This window comes from Daktulosphaira vitifoliae, unplaced genomic scaffold, assembly GCF_025091365.1.
Source record: "Daktulosphaira vitifoliae isolate Bord-2020 unplaced genomic scaffold, ASM2509136v1 Scaffold_3, whole genome shotgun sequence".
Lineage (NCBI taxonomy): Eukaryota > Metazoa > Arthropoda > Insecta > Hemiptera > Phylloxeridae > Daktulosphaira > Daktulosphaira vitifoliae.
The window spans coordinates 36,697,699-36,710,015 of NW_026099574.1; the positions used below are offsets into that span (position 1 = coordinate 36,697,699).

Here is a 12,317-nt window from a genome sequence, read left to right on the forward strand (position 1 = left end):
GAATTTTATTTTTTCTAATTTTATTGACTACCATAATATATATTATTGTATACTTAAATAGAAAATAAAATATAAATACATAAAATAATAAATTAGGTGTTATTTTAAAATAATGTTTTATCTTTTTGCTTGAGGACAATTTTGTTTAATTAATGTTATTGCAATTTCTTTTTGGCCTGAAAAAACGTTGCACTTTATGATTAACAAAATTTAAGTTAACATTGAAAATTACTTACCTAATCTCAAATGAATGTATAAAGCTAATATGACAACATGCACTGGGACTGAAACATGTTCAATTTTTGACAGCCATATCTATAAAAAAAAAAGAACTGTTAAATATACAGGGCGATTTATTAAGGATAAGACACTAATTTTCTTGGTAACTATTGAAAATTTTAAATTTTTGGTAAGGAAAATATTGTTTGATTCAAAAAACTCTACAATAATAAGTAGTAAAAACATAATTTTTTTATCCCTTCAAAGTTAAAAAACATTGAATTTTCTTTAATGAGAACCCCTATTTTGAATTTGTTATTATGACTTAAAATAAAAATACAAATTATTGCTCTTAAAATTTTTTTTTTTTCGATCAACCGTTTGTCTGTTACAGCTTGTTAAAGTTAAATGATTTTGGACTAAATTTCTATTATTATTTTACTGTTTTGAATACAGGAGTCACTCATTTTCTAAGTTATAACATAAACTAATTTAACTTCATTCAGTTTATGAGGTTACACTACAACTTTTAATATGTATCTGTCAACAAAAATAAAGATTACTTTGTGTAAGCAATGATTACGATAACATTATCGTAGTATTGGATTGTTTTAAGAGTCACTATACTACATATAGAGTTGGGTTTTTCAAAGAAATTGATTCTTCAGTATTACATAATAATATAGTTAAGGCCCGATTTGAATCTATTATTATTATCTCTCAATTAGTGTGTCGTAATTTATTATTGCTATCTTACATGTCATATCTTGATCAATAAAAACTAGTTTATATTAAAAATAGTGACTTCTGTATTCAAAACAGTAAAATAATAGAAATTTAGTTCAAAATCATTTAACTTTAACAAGCTATAACAGACGAACGGTTGATTGGAAAAAAATTATAAGAGCAAAGTTTTTTGTGTTTTTATTTTAAATTATAATAACAAATTCAAAATAGGGGTTCCCATTTAAGAAAATTCAAGTTAATGTTTTTTAACCTTAAAAGGATGAACAAAATTATGATTTTACTACATATTATTGTAGTTTTTTTAATCAAACAATATTTTNTTTTTACTCTTACTTTCATATATTTATAAAACACTAATCATAAATAATACAATATTTAATTTAAATAAAATTAAAATAGGTGAAAAATTGGTGAAGAAACTAAAAGAATTAGAAGAAGATTTAAATAATCAAGAATCAATGAGAGTGGGATCTGCACATTGGTTACCACCAACCAGACATTCTTTACAAGATATTTCTAGTGTGACAAATTCTAGGCCTCCTCTTGACCACACACAGTCTATGCCTAATTTAGAAGTAAGTTTAAGTGATTATGATTATTTATTTTTTCTTGGCATAATTAGTCTCTGAATGTTGAAAGGAATTTTAATATTTCGCTATTTATTTAAATTATTTAATAAACGTTTTCTCAGCCATCCTGAATAGTATTTAAAATAGTTTTACAAATAATTTGTGTCTTACTATTATTAAATTATAAAATCAAAATTTGAATTTGAAACTAATTCTTGGGCAAGTTTATTATACTAAAATTTTTATTAATTTAATCTTTAAAATTGAATTAAAATTTAAATTGTTTTTCAGCAACAGCAACCTACTTACAATCAACATCACCAACCAGAAGATTATACATGGTAAGTACACAACACAACAAGTAATTTATGGTTTAAATGGCATTCATAATAAATTAAAAATCACTTTGATAATAGATGATAGCACTTTGTTAAAGTGTTTAATTTTTAATTCAAATAACTTTTATAATTAAGTATTTTAAAGATACTAAAATATTATGACCTTTAAATCCAAATCTAGATATCTAAAAGAGAAGAAATCTAGTAACATCAGAATCCTGTATAATAATTATTAATTTTTTTAATCGTGGAATCTCATTGAAAAACTTAAAGTTAAAGTTTTTTTTTTCTCTAAAGTAATGAAAAAAAAATTATTTATAGTTTTTTTAATCAAATAACTTTTCTCTTATACCATAGATTTTTATATCTTACATCTTTTTCTTTATAAAATTTTTACTAAAATAATTCTGAGAGGAATTCAGAAATGTCGTATATTTTTTTTTATAACAAATATATTAAATATAAACAAATTTTGTTATGTAAAACACTCAATTATGAGATAAATATTATACGTAAAATACTACTATATTAAGGATCAAAAAATACATAAATCTTTTATTGTTATTTAACTCATATAGAATTGCAATGAAAAAATTTCATAAAAATAAAATTAAATAAAAATACGATTTCTTACGTATATTTATTCTCGTAATGGAGTTTTTGAGTTATTTGCTATCTAAATAAAAGAAAATTATAGCAAAAATAATTACAGCAGAGATTTTTTTTTTTTTTTCTAAAAAATGCTTATTAAACTTATAATTCTATAAAAACGGTTAATTTTGGCAGATATGTCCCAAATTGGACCAAAAGAATAATTTAAATAAAAAGGCAAAAAAAAATTTTCAATATAACTTTTAATTTATAAGTAATTCAGATGATTAAAATAGACCAATGAAGCCGTAATATAAAAACCACATAATAACATTATTTAATTGTATTTTCTATTTCATAAAAATTGCACATGTAATAAGAAAATATCACTAAATAATGTTATTATGTAGTTTTTATATTCCAACCCACTCAATTACTTACAAAATCAAAGTAATGTCCTTATTTATAATATATTTTCTTTTAAATACTAATAAATATCTATGATCAATATCATGGTGAAGGTAAAATTAGATATAAGGTGTTGTATATTCTTTATAAAAATTGAAGTGCTAAATCTTAATAAATAGCCCTTATTTTTCCAGTGGAATATATTTTAAGTAAATTTTTTGGATATAAATCCATAAACCATTAATTTTATCATCATAATTTAATGCACATTTCAATGATTTTTTATGATTAATAGCATGTAATTTTAAACTTTTTAGATGCGCATAAATCCAAATTTAAATTATCACTAACAGCAAGCATTATTATCAATAAACTATATTCAAACTACCATAAAAACAATTGTGTACACTTATTTTATTAAATTTCTATTTAGAAATTTTTTAACTTGCAACAATAAATTTAAATAAAAATAAAACACGGAACAGCAAAATAATCTTGTTCGCATTAATATAACTTTGTTTCTTAGAGTATGACTAAATACAATTATAATAACCCAAATTAATTTTTCCTAAAAGAAATTTTTTTGAGAGGTTGTATCGACTACTCTGTATCTATAAGTCTTGAATAATGTCTTATTGTATATATTTATTTATTTAAAGTGTATAGTAAAATTTATTTTAAATTTTATACTTAATTCTAATCATTATATCTGATTTTATTATGTACCAATGTTACATATATTTGTTATTTTTCAACAGATTTGAATTAAAAGAAAAAATTATATTTTACATTAAATGATTTCTAGGTCACAAAATAGTTTTGCCCGACCAGTTCAGCAAAACAATGGATATGCTAAACGAAAACCTTCGATTAGTCAACCTGAAAAGTACAATTACCAACATTGGCTGATCCAGGTAAAAATTTTCATTACAAGAATTTTATTTACAATAGTTCATTATTAAATAATTAATTGAATTATAACTAAAAGATATTTTAAATTCTTTAGGAAGCTGAACATAGACGTTTGGTAGATAGATGCAATCGACAAATACCTCCGCTATCAGCCGATATGCCACGTTCACGAACTAGACCAGCATTGCCTCCACCTCCGCCACCAATGCAATCTAAAAAACCTTTACCTGATTCAGTAATAAACACAATTACTCAGAGAGTGCAAGATCGTCTGTCATTTAATGACTTTCATAGGTAGATTTTAATAAACAAAACTAAAGTTTTTTGATAAATAGAATTTACTTATTACCAGATGATAAGTATAATTGAATCATTAAAACTAAATTGACGATTCTTTATTATACTGTGTGTTAATTACTATATAACCAAGTAGAATTATTCGTATTATAAGAAAATAACCTTAAATTGAATATTTTAATCCTTTATTTATTAATTTCAATAGATATATATTGGGGTATTTTTACACTTAAAATTTTTGATTATTGCAAAAAAATAAAAATGTATAACTTGATATCATTAAATCTATGAAAACAAAAAATCCTCTAAGTATGGTTTATAACTAATAAGGTAAAACCAAAAAAACTATTTTTTTCAAAGTCTTTTTAAAAGCATTCTTAGACAAATGATCTTCACCTAAATATTTTTACTCAATTTTATTAAAATTTAGAACTAAAAGGGTCATTTTATAAATAATTCCTATTATTATTTGATCACCCTTATATAATGAAAAATTATAGAATTTTGATCAAATGACTTATTTACCCAAATAACATTAAAAAAAACTCATTGTTTAATTTTTTCTTTTACTCTAGTAAAATATATTTTCATTATTTTGTAGACATGAACACAATGCTCCTCAAGAATCTATGTTAAGTGTAAGTGGTAAAAAGAAATGTTCTCACTGTACAATTGAGTTAGGTCGTGGAGCTGCCATGATAATTGAAAGCTTACAACTTTTTTATCACATTGAATGTTTCAAATGTTGTGTTTGTTGTGTACAGCTTGGTGATGGTCTCATGGGTACAGATGTAAGAGTTCGAAATAAAAAATTACACTGTCACAACTGTTTTTCCAGTGATGATGGTACGTTCAAATACATTTTTTTAACATTATGCAATTGTAGTTGTTAATTAACATGTGTTTTAACTAATATTTATTATGTCTTTTACAGGAGTGAAATTCAGCTGTGTATAAAAAAATTGTATAAAACATAATCTTTAGATTACAAAAATTTATATATGAATACATTAAAGTTTTTTTAAACTTAATTATGTCTTTTCATTTTTGTAAAATATATTGTATTCATTGACTAAAAATTTTATTAGAATGGAGAAGAAAATTTTATTTTTGTTGTTGTTGTGTTTTTAGTATTGTAAGAATTTTATTTTTTCTAATTTTATTGACTACCATAATATATATTATTGTATACTTAAATAGAAAATAAAATATAAATACATAAAATAATAAATTAGGTGTTATTTTAAAATAATGTTTTATCTTTTTGCTTGAGGACAATTTTGTTTAATTAATGTTATTGCAATTTCTTTTTGGCCTGAAAAAACGTTGCACTTTATGATTAACAAAATTTAAGTTAACATTGAAAATTACTTACCTAATCTCAAATGAATGTATAAAGCTAATATGACAACATGCACTGGGACTGAAACATGTTCAATTTTTGACAGCCATATCTATAAAAAAAAAAGAACTGTTAAATATACAGGGCGATTTATTAAGGATAAGACACTAATTTTCTTGGTAACTATTGAAAATTTTAAATTTTTGGTAAGGAAAATATTGTTTGATTCAAAAAACTCTACAATAATAAGTAGTAAAAACATAATTTTTTTATCCCTTCAAAGTTAAAAAACATTGAATTTTCTTTAATGAGAACCCCTATTTTGAATTTGTTATTATGACTTAAAATAAAAATACAAATTATTGCTCTTAAAATTTTTTTTTTTTCGATCAACCGTTTGTCTGTTACAGCTTGTTAAAGTTAAATGATTTTGGACTAAATTTCTATTATTATTTTACTGTTTTGAATACAGGAGTCACTCATTTTCTAAGTTATAACATAAACTAATTTAACTTCATTCAGTTTATGAGGTTACACTACAACTTTTAATATGTATCTGTCAACAAAAATAAAGATTACTTTGTGTAAGCAATGATTACGATAACATTATCGTAGTATTGGATTGTTTTAAGAGTCACTATACTACATATAGAGTTGGGTTTTTCAAAGAAATTGATTCTTCAGTATTACATAATAATATAGTTAAGGCCCGATTTGAATCTATTATTATTATCTCTCAATTAGTGTGTCGTAAATTATTATTGCTATCTTACATGTCATATCTTGATCAATAAAAACTAGTTTATATTAAAAATAGTGACTTCTGTATTCAAAACAGTAAAATAATAGAAATTTAGTTCAAAATCATTTAACTTTAACAAGCTATAACAGACGAACGGTTGATTGGAAAAAAATTATAAGAGCAAAGTTTTTTGTGTTTTTATTTTAAATTATAATAACAAATTCAAAATAGGGGTTCCCATTTAAGAAAATTCAAGTTAATGTTTTTTAACCTTAAAAGGATGAACAAAATTATGATTTTACTACATATTATTGTAGTTTTTTTAATCAAACAATATTTTCCTTACCAAAAATTTAAATACATCAATAGTTACCGAGAATATGAGTGTCTTATCCTTAATGAATCACCCTATATAAGTCTTTACATAAAAGAAATGTTTTATTAAACTCAAACCATAACTTAAAGCTGTCATTTATTAAGTCATTGTAAGCTTTTCAATGATTTAATTTGTTTTAAAAATTAAATTGTGCTTTAATTTTCTCAATTGTAAAATATGGTATCCTTTTTGTAATCCATTACAATTAAGTTAGAAAGCCACTATTGAGAGTATAAAAAAAAATGTATAAGGTAACTTGGCTCCAAAAATAATTGCTCAAATTTTTTAATTTTTAAAAAAATTTTCTAATGCTTAAATATATTTTTATATAAAATTTATTTATGACCTTCTTAAAATTGATAGTTCTGATTTAATAAGTGATTAAGGATTAAGTATTCTTAGTTTTAATATAAAGAGTCGTTCTTTATTTCATATTGGTTAGCCAAAATTATAGCTTCTATTGCCCATAATAAAATGTTGATGACATGTAATGATTTATGTTATTGTGTAAAGCATTATGTAATAACATAATAATAGACTTTTTTATAACATTATTTGAAATATATTAAACTTCTAAATAATTAACAAGCGTATTATACAAAATTACTTTATTTTGTTATTATTCTCGCGTAGGTTAATAATTTTGTACTTAGTATATTTATTTGTTTTTTAAAAATATTTTCCAATATTAATGCTAACTTATCTTAAATTTTTAATGTATCAGTTGTATAGTTATAACTATTATTTTATCTACAGCATAAATAAACAAAAAAAAAAAACACATTATAGTAAAACTATAACTTTCTCAGCTTCGCATTGAAGTTAATAATAATAATTTGAATTTATTGCTTAATCTTCAATGCTATAAAAACAATCAATTTAAAAAATGTTACTTTTGCATTATTTGGTAGTTAAGTTAACTATATCATAATCTATGCTTATTGAGACTAATAGCTCTTTAAGACTTTGTTATATAGATATTAGACTTTATGAATAATATATTTTTGAAAATTGATGTCTGAATTTTTGTAGTATTGAAAATAAATTAATTGAGTTAGTGATACATAAAAAATATTGCTACCGAGAATATTTTTTTATTTTATATCAAAATGTGTACTAAAAAATTTTATTTAAAAAATACGAAGTAAGTTAAAAGCAAAGAAAATGTTTAATTTGTTACAATTAAACTTAAAAAATGGAAAATAAAGAAATCATGATACCATGGGTTATATTGTAAATATTGATTTATTTATAATTATAAAAATGTGATAATAAATCCCCTTAGATGTTATTCTGTAGATTGGTTACTATTAGAGTATAAATATAAATATTTTACGACCAAACTAAATAAAAATATCTAACCTAATATCTAACTTAATAATCTAATACATTTTTCATTNTGTAGATTGGTTACTATTAGAGTATAAATATAAATATTTTACGACCAAACTAAATAAAAATATCTAACCCAATATCTAACTTAATAATCTAATATATTTTTCATCATTTTAAAAATCGTAGAGCATATAAGGTATATATAAAAATATGTTTACTAATAAATATAATTGTAATAATTACAATGTGATTTTTTAGTATATTTCCCATTTTTTTTGTTAAATATCCATATATTACAATATTCTACCAAGCATTACTTTTGGTATTACTAATTATACAAATAGTGAACATGTAATATATTGTTATAATCAAAATTACCTTAAATAAGTTTAAAGTAATAAATAAATTATTACTAGCGATTTATGTAATTTATGACCACATTATGAAGTTAATATTTTTAAGTAGATATACTATAATTTGTGTTTATTTAATAACTACTGTATATTGGCATTGTATTACATACTATGAATTACTTAAAACTTCATAACTGTGACACTTCTTACATAATAACAATTAAATTTTTAACAAAATTTGATTTATATTTACTACAAACAATATGAAATAATAAGAGATATCAAAGTACTTACTTGTTTAAGCAGTTCTCCAGCTTTATCAAGGTCTCCTCTCAATGTCAATGCTACTGCTAGATTATAATAAAGTACTGCTTTAGCAGATTTCTGTTTATCTGGTTTCCAATTATCAGAAGTAAGTTGTTCTTGTAATTCAGGTTGTAAATCATCTAATGCACTAGATTCTTTTAACATATCAATAGCTTCATTAGGCTTATCTAATAAAATTAGTGCTTCTGCTGCATACAAGTGACCTAAAAATCTAGAAATAAGAATAATAGATTAATGTATAAATCCTGAACATATTATATTATCGTTATCAATTTACTTGTGGACTTTGTTTACTGTATTGTATTCAAGTAATTCTTGAGAATATTTTAATGCTACTATAGGATCTCCCAAACATAACGCTATGTAAGCACCAGCAGATTGTATACAACCAAAAATATAATGAATATCATTATCTACTGGTGTATGGGATGGTGAATAATCTATAGAATCTTTTTTTATTAATATAGCTGCATTTCGAATACACAATGAGCCAAATTCTAGACTAGGCATTGGAACAGCAGCAGAAACTGCTTCACTACTGTATAACAAAAATNAGACTAGGCATTGGAACAGCAGCAGAAACTGCTTCACTACTATATAACAAAAATAGAATAGTTTTAATGATAGTTAAGTATAAACTTTAATTTTAGAAAAAAGGGCTTAAATCAATATTTTACTTTTTTTTTTTTAGAAAAAATACATCTCTTTGCATATTTTATAAACATAAGCCTTTTCTCTATAAAATCAAAGATTTAAATTTAACAAACCTATACTTGGTATCAGGAAATAATTGGGATTTCAAAATGATTTTTCTATGTATACCAGAACCAACCACACCTTCAATATAAGGTTTTTTAAAGTCAAAATCTCTTTCATTACTCTAAACAGATATAATTTATGATAAAAAATACATAATTTATTGTTGGTAAAATAAAAATATATTACACTTTTGTGTGTCATAATGCAACACTCTGCTAAGCGTAACCATAATCTTGGGTTCATATGATATGTCTGAACTGCTTCTATAAGACAGTCAAATGCTTCTTCAGGCTTTTGTGCATGTAATAAACTAATACCTAAATTGAACATTAGTTCAGTCTTGACACTAGCTCCAATCACGTGTAAAGGTTGTCCCGACAAAGCTCCTTCCACTTCATGTATAATAAAATATACTGTTAATAATACTGATGAATGATAATAAACAAAAAAAAATACCATGATTTGCTTTTGTAACTTCTTTTAAAGATTTTTGATGTTGAACAAGTGCTTTGTAAATAGAAGTATAAGCTAATGTTGGTTTTTTTGCATAATGGTATAAACATGCAACATTATTGTTTACTAATACATTTGAACACACACCCGTTTCTCTAAAATATTACTCACAGTTATAATATAAATAATTATCAAATTTTATGACAAATTACTTGAAACTGTCTGTTTGATGAATTTCTTTTAATATTTCTAAAGCTTCTTTATGATGTCCACGAAGATACTCTAATTTTCCCATTAAAAGTAAAGTTACTGGATCCTTTTACATTTAAAAAAATGTTAAACAACTAATTAATAAAAAATAATACTTATAAATTACTTGTTTTTCTTTAATAGTATCTATTTGCTGAATACATTCTTCAAACTGATTCAACTCCATTAAACATCTTACTCGATACTGAATTAAACTTATTCGAAATGCATCAGTTGCAGCATCTAAATTTGTTTTCTGAAAAAATTTAAAATTCAGTATCATGAATGTACTTTTATTTTCAAAATTCGTAAATTACTTTTTCTGTCTTATCTGGTTCATTATGAATAGGACCTCCCTGTTCTCCAGATCCAGTAAGTATATTTGTGGCATTTTCTGTGGATACAAATTGACTCTCAATGTATGAAATAAGTTTTAATGCTTTCATAGGTTTTTGAGTGTCCAAATGAAGCTGGACTATCAATAAGCATACTTTATGAGCCAAGCTTTCCTCTGCAAAATATAATGTGATGTAAGTATAATATTATACTGTGAAACAACATAAGATATGTTCTTTAACAATATATAATTATTTATTCATAGAAGGTGGTAAAAATAATACCTAATGACTCAATAAAAGCATAAACTATATTAATGACATTGAGAGCTTTGTTGAAATACTTTAAATGGTATAATAAAACTGCATAATTATAATAGTATATACAGTTCTCTACATCATCTAGTGAACCTAATAATTCAAGATTAATATCAACTTGTGTGCAGACTTCTGTAAAAGCTTTGCGAAACTTGTCTGTTGTGCAGAGACCATTTTCATAAAACTCAACAATCGCCTTGTTAAGCATAACTTTAGGATCATTGGATCGTACAGCTTCAATCTGCTTCAAATATTCCATACAAGCTTTAAAATTTTTTTGTTCATACTCGGCTAGTGCTTGTTGAGCCCAGTCACGTTCCTGATCCGTAATATTAGTAGGGGCAGTACTTTTATCAATCTGCTGATCTCCTTTTTCAGCCATTCTAAAAATTGTTAACACTAACTAAATACACACAACAAAAATGAATAAAGAAACACAAATACGATTTTATTCGACAGTATTTTAATTATTTGATATCATCTTTTTCATAAATTCGAAGTGTTGAAGCCGGATTGTTATCTTACTCTATTATCATTATCATAACAAATACAATATGTTCATAACGCGATCTAGCCGATTTTGTACATTAATTTATTTTGTAATACAAATACACCAACTCGTTAAATTTTAATTTCCATTGTCCGTTAGTACTGCTAGACAACAAGGGTCAAAATTGATTTAAAATAAATCATCTTTGATAATTTTAACTCACAATTAATAGAAAATCGTTTTCTCTGTTTAGGGGGGAATTAGCAAAAAATTCAAAGTAAGTGCAACTATATGTTCAATGTAGATTAGATTCATATAACTTTTTTGAAAACCGGTGATCCCATATGGTGACCTCCACTTGTGAGTAATGTTAAGCATTTTAACTACTCATTAAATCTTCTATGTAAAGTTAAATTTTAATTAAATGTTATATAGAAATATATTCATTAATTTTAAAATATTCTTAGTAAACATTCTTTTTTTATAGCAATACTAATCTAATTTTTAATATTTTTATTGTTCATATATTTTATTACAGATAAATATAAATTCATAGGAACAACAAGAACAAATTTTTAATACTATCGGAGAAAATGAAATTACCATTTTAAGTGGTAAACTCATAGGGTATAATATATTGTATTTTTATAATCTTATAAGTCAAGACGTATTTTGGTAGTCTTATATAAGACTGCCAAAATAAGTATAGCAACAGGATCGAAATGTTTAATTAATCCTAATTTGACTGAAACTGATCGACTAAAAAAATAGTATGAAATTAATAGCAACAACATCTATCTAAAATTATTTCTCAAGAGTTTAATATTTTTGATTGTACTCCTCATTACATATTTATCAATTCAACTATGTAGTTATTTGTTTTGTATGAGGCAGCTAGACCGTAGGACGGCTAGTTGTGCACCGCACTAGAATGCCGTTTTACCTTAAGCCTGTTTAAATTGCTATTATTAAAGCGGAAACGGGTCCCCTGGGTCATGACGGTTAACTGTACATCCTCCAAGTAACGAGAATAGACAATAATTAAATAACAAATAACCACATATACTAGAAATTCTTCAGAGAGTATCTTAAATTTAAGGGGTAGCGGGAGGCCCTTAAATACTAATGGCCGGCGAAGCGGCATAAACAAATTAGTT

At 24.1% G+C, this 12,317-nt stretch overlaps 2 protein-coding genes across 9 annotated transcripts in view; one reads left to right on the forward strand and one right to left on the reverse strand.

Moving 5' to 3' along the window:
• Nucleotides 1-5,112, forward strand: part of LOC126903361 (LIM and calponin homology domains-containing protein 1-like) — a 42,700-nt gene extending 37,588 nt beyond the window's left edge. The window contains exons 10-15 of one of the 6 annotated variants that reach the window (XM_050681521.1): nt 1,366-1,541; nt 1,827-1,876; nt 3,678-3,786; nt 3,879-4,078; nt 4,683-4,927; nt 5,016-5,112. In XM_050681521.1, coding sequence (XP_050537478.1) covers nt 1,366-1,541; nt 1,827-1,876; nt 3,678-3,786; nt 3,879-4,078; nt 4,683-4,927; nt 5,016-5,038 — 803 coding nt within the window. In that variant the 3' untranslated portion in view covers nt 5,039-5,112. The remainder of the gene's footprint in view (nt 1-1,365; nt 1,542-1,826; nt 1,877-3,677; nt 3,787-3,878; nt 4,079-4,682; nt 4,928-5,015) is intronic. The other 5 variants (XM_050681522.1, XM_050681519.1, XM_050681520.1 and 2 more) reach the window with 5 other exon arrangements.
• Nucleotides 20-11,191, reverse strand: LOC126903363 (CCR4-NOT transcription complex subunit 10). 3 transcript variants are annotated; one of them, XM_050681528.1, is made up of 11 exons: nt 10,638-11,191; nt 10,335-10,528; nt 10,145-10,273; nt 9,981-10,084; nt 9,772-9,923; nt 9,502-9,707; nt 9,324-9,436; nt 8,834-9,094; nt 8,524-8,767; nt 237-315; nt 20-176 (listed from the first exon to the last, which is right to left on the reverse strand). In XM_050681528.1, exons 1-11 carry the CDS (start codon nt 11,050-11,052, stop codon nt 118-120), a joined length of 1,956 nt encoding a protein of 651 aa, XP_050537485.1. In that variant the 5' UTR covers nt 11,053-11,191; the 3' UTR covers nt 20-117. The 3 variants fall into 3 exon arrangements, with proteins under 3 accessions (XP_050537485.1, XP_050537484.1, XP_050537482.1); XM_050681527.1 differs by lacking the exon at nt 237-315 and adding an exon at nt 5,457-5,535; XM_050681525.1 differs by lacking the exons at nt 20-176; nt 237-315 and adding exons at nt 5,240-5,396; nt 5,457-5,535.
• Nucleotides 11,192-12,317: the final 1,126 nt, after the last annotated feature.

Excerpts from the sequence above, each read along its gene's own strand:
- LOC126903363 (XM_050681528.1), bottom strand. The coding sequence starts at position 11,052 with ATGGCTGAAAAAGGAGATCAGCAGATTGATAAAAGTACTGCCCCTACT. Across the intron at positions 9,437-9,501 it reads GCATTATGACACACAAAAGT|AGTAATGAAAGAGATTTTGA; the intron begins GTAATATATTTT and ends ATATCTGTTTAG. Across the intron at positions 9,095-9,323 it reads TTTCCTGATACCAAGTATAG|TAGTGAAGCAGTTTCTGCTG; the intron begins GTTTGTTAAATT and ends TTTGTTATACAG.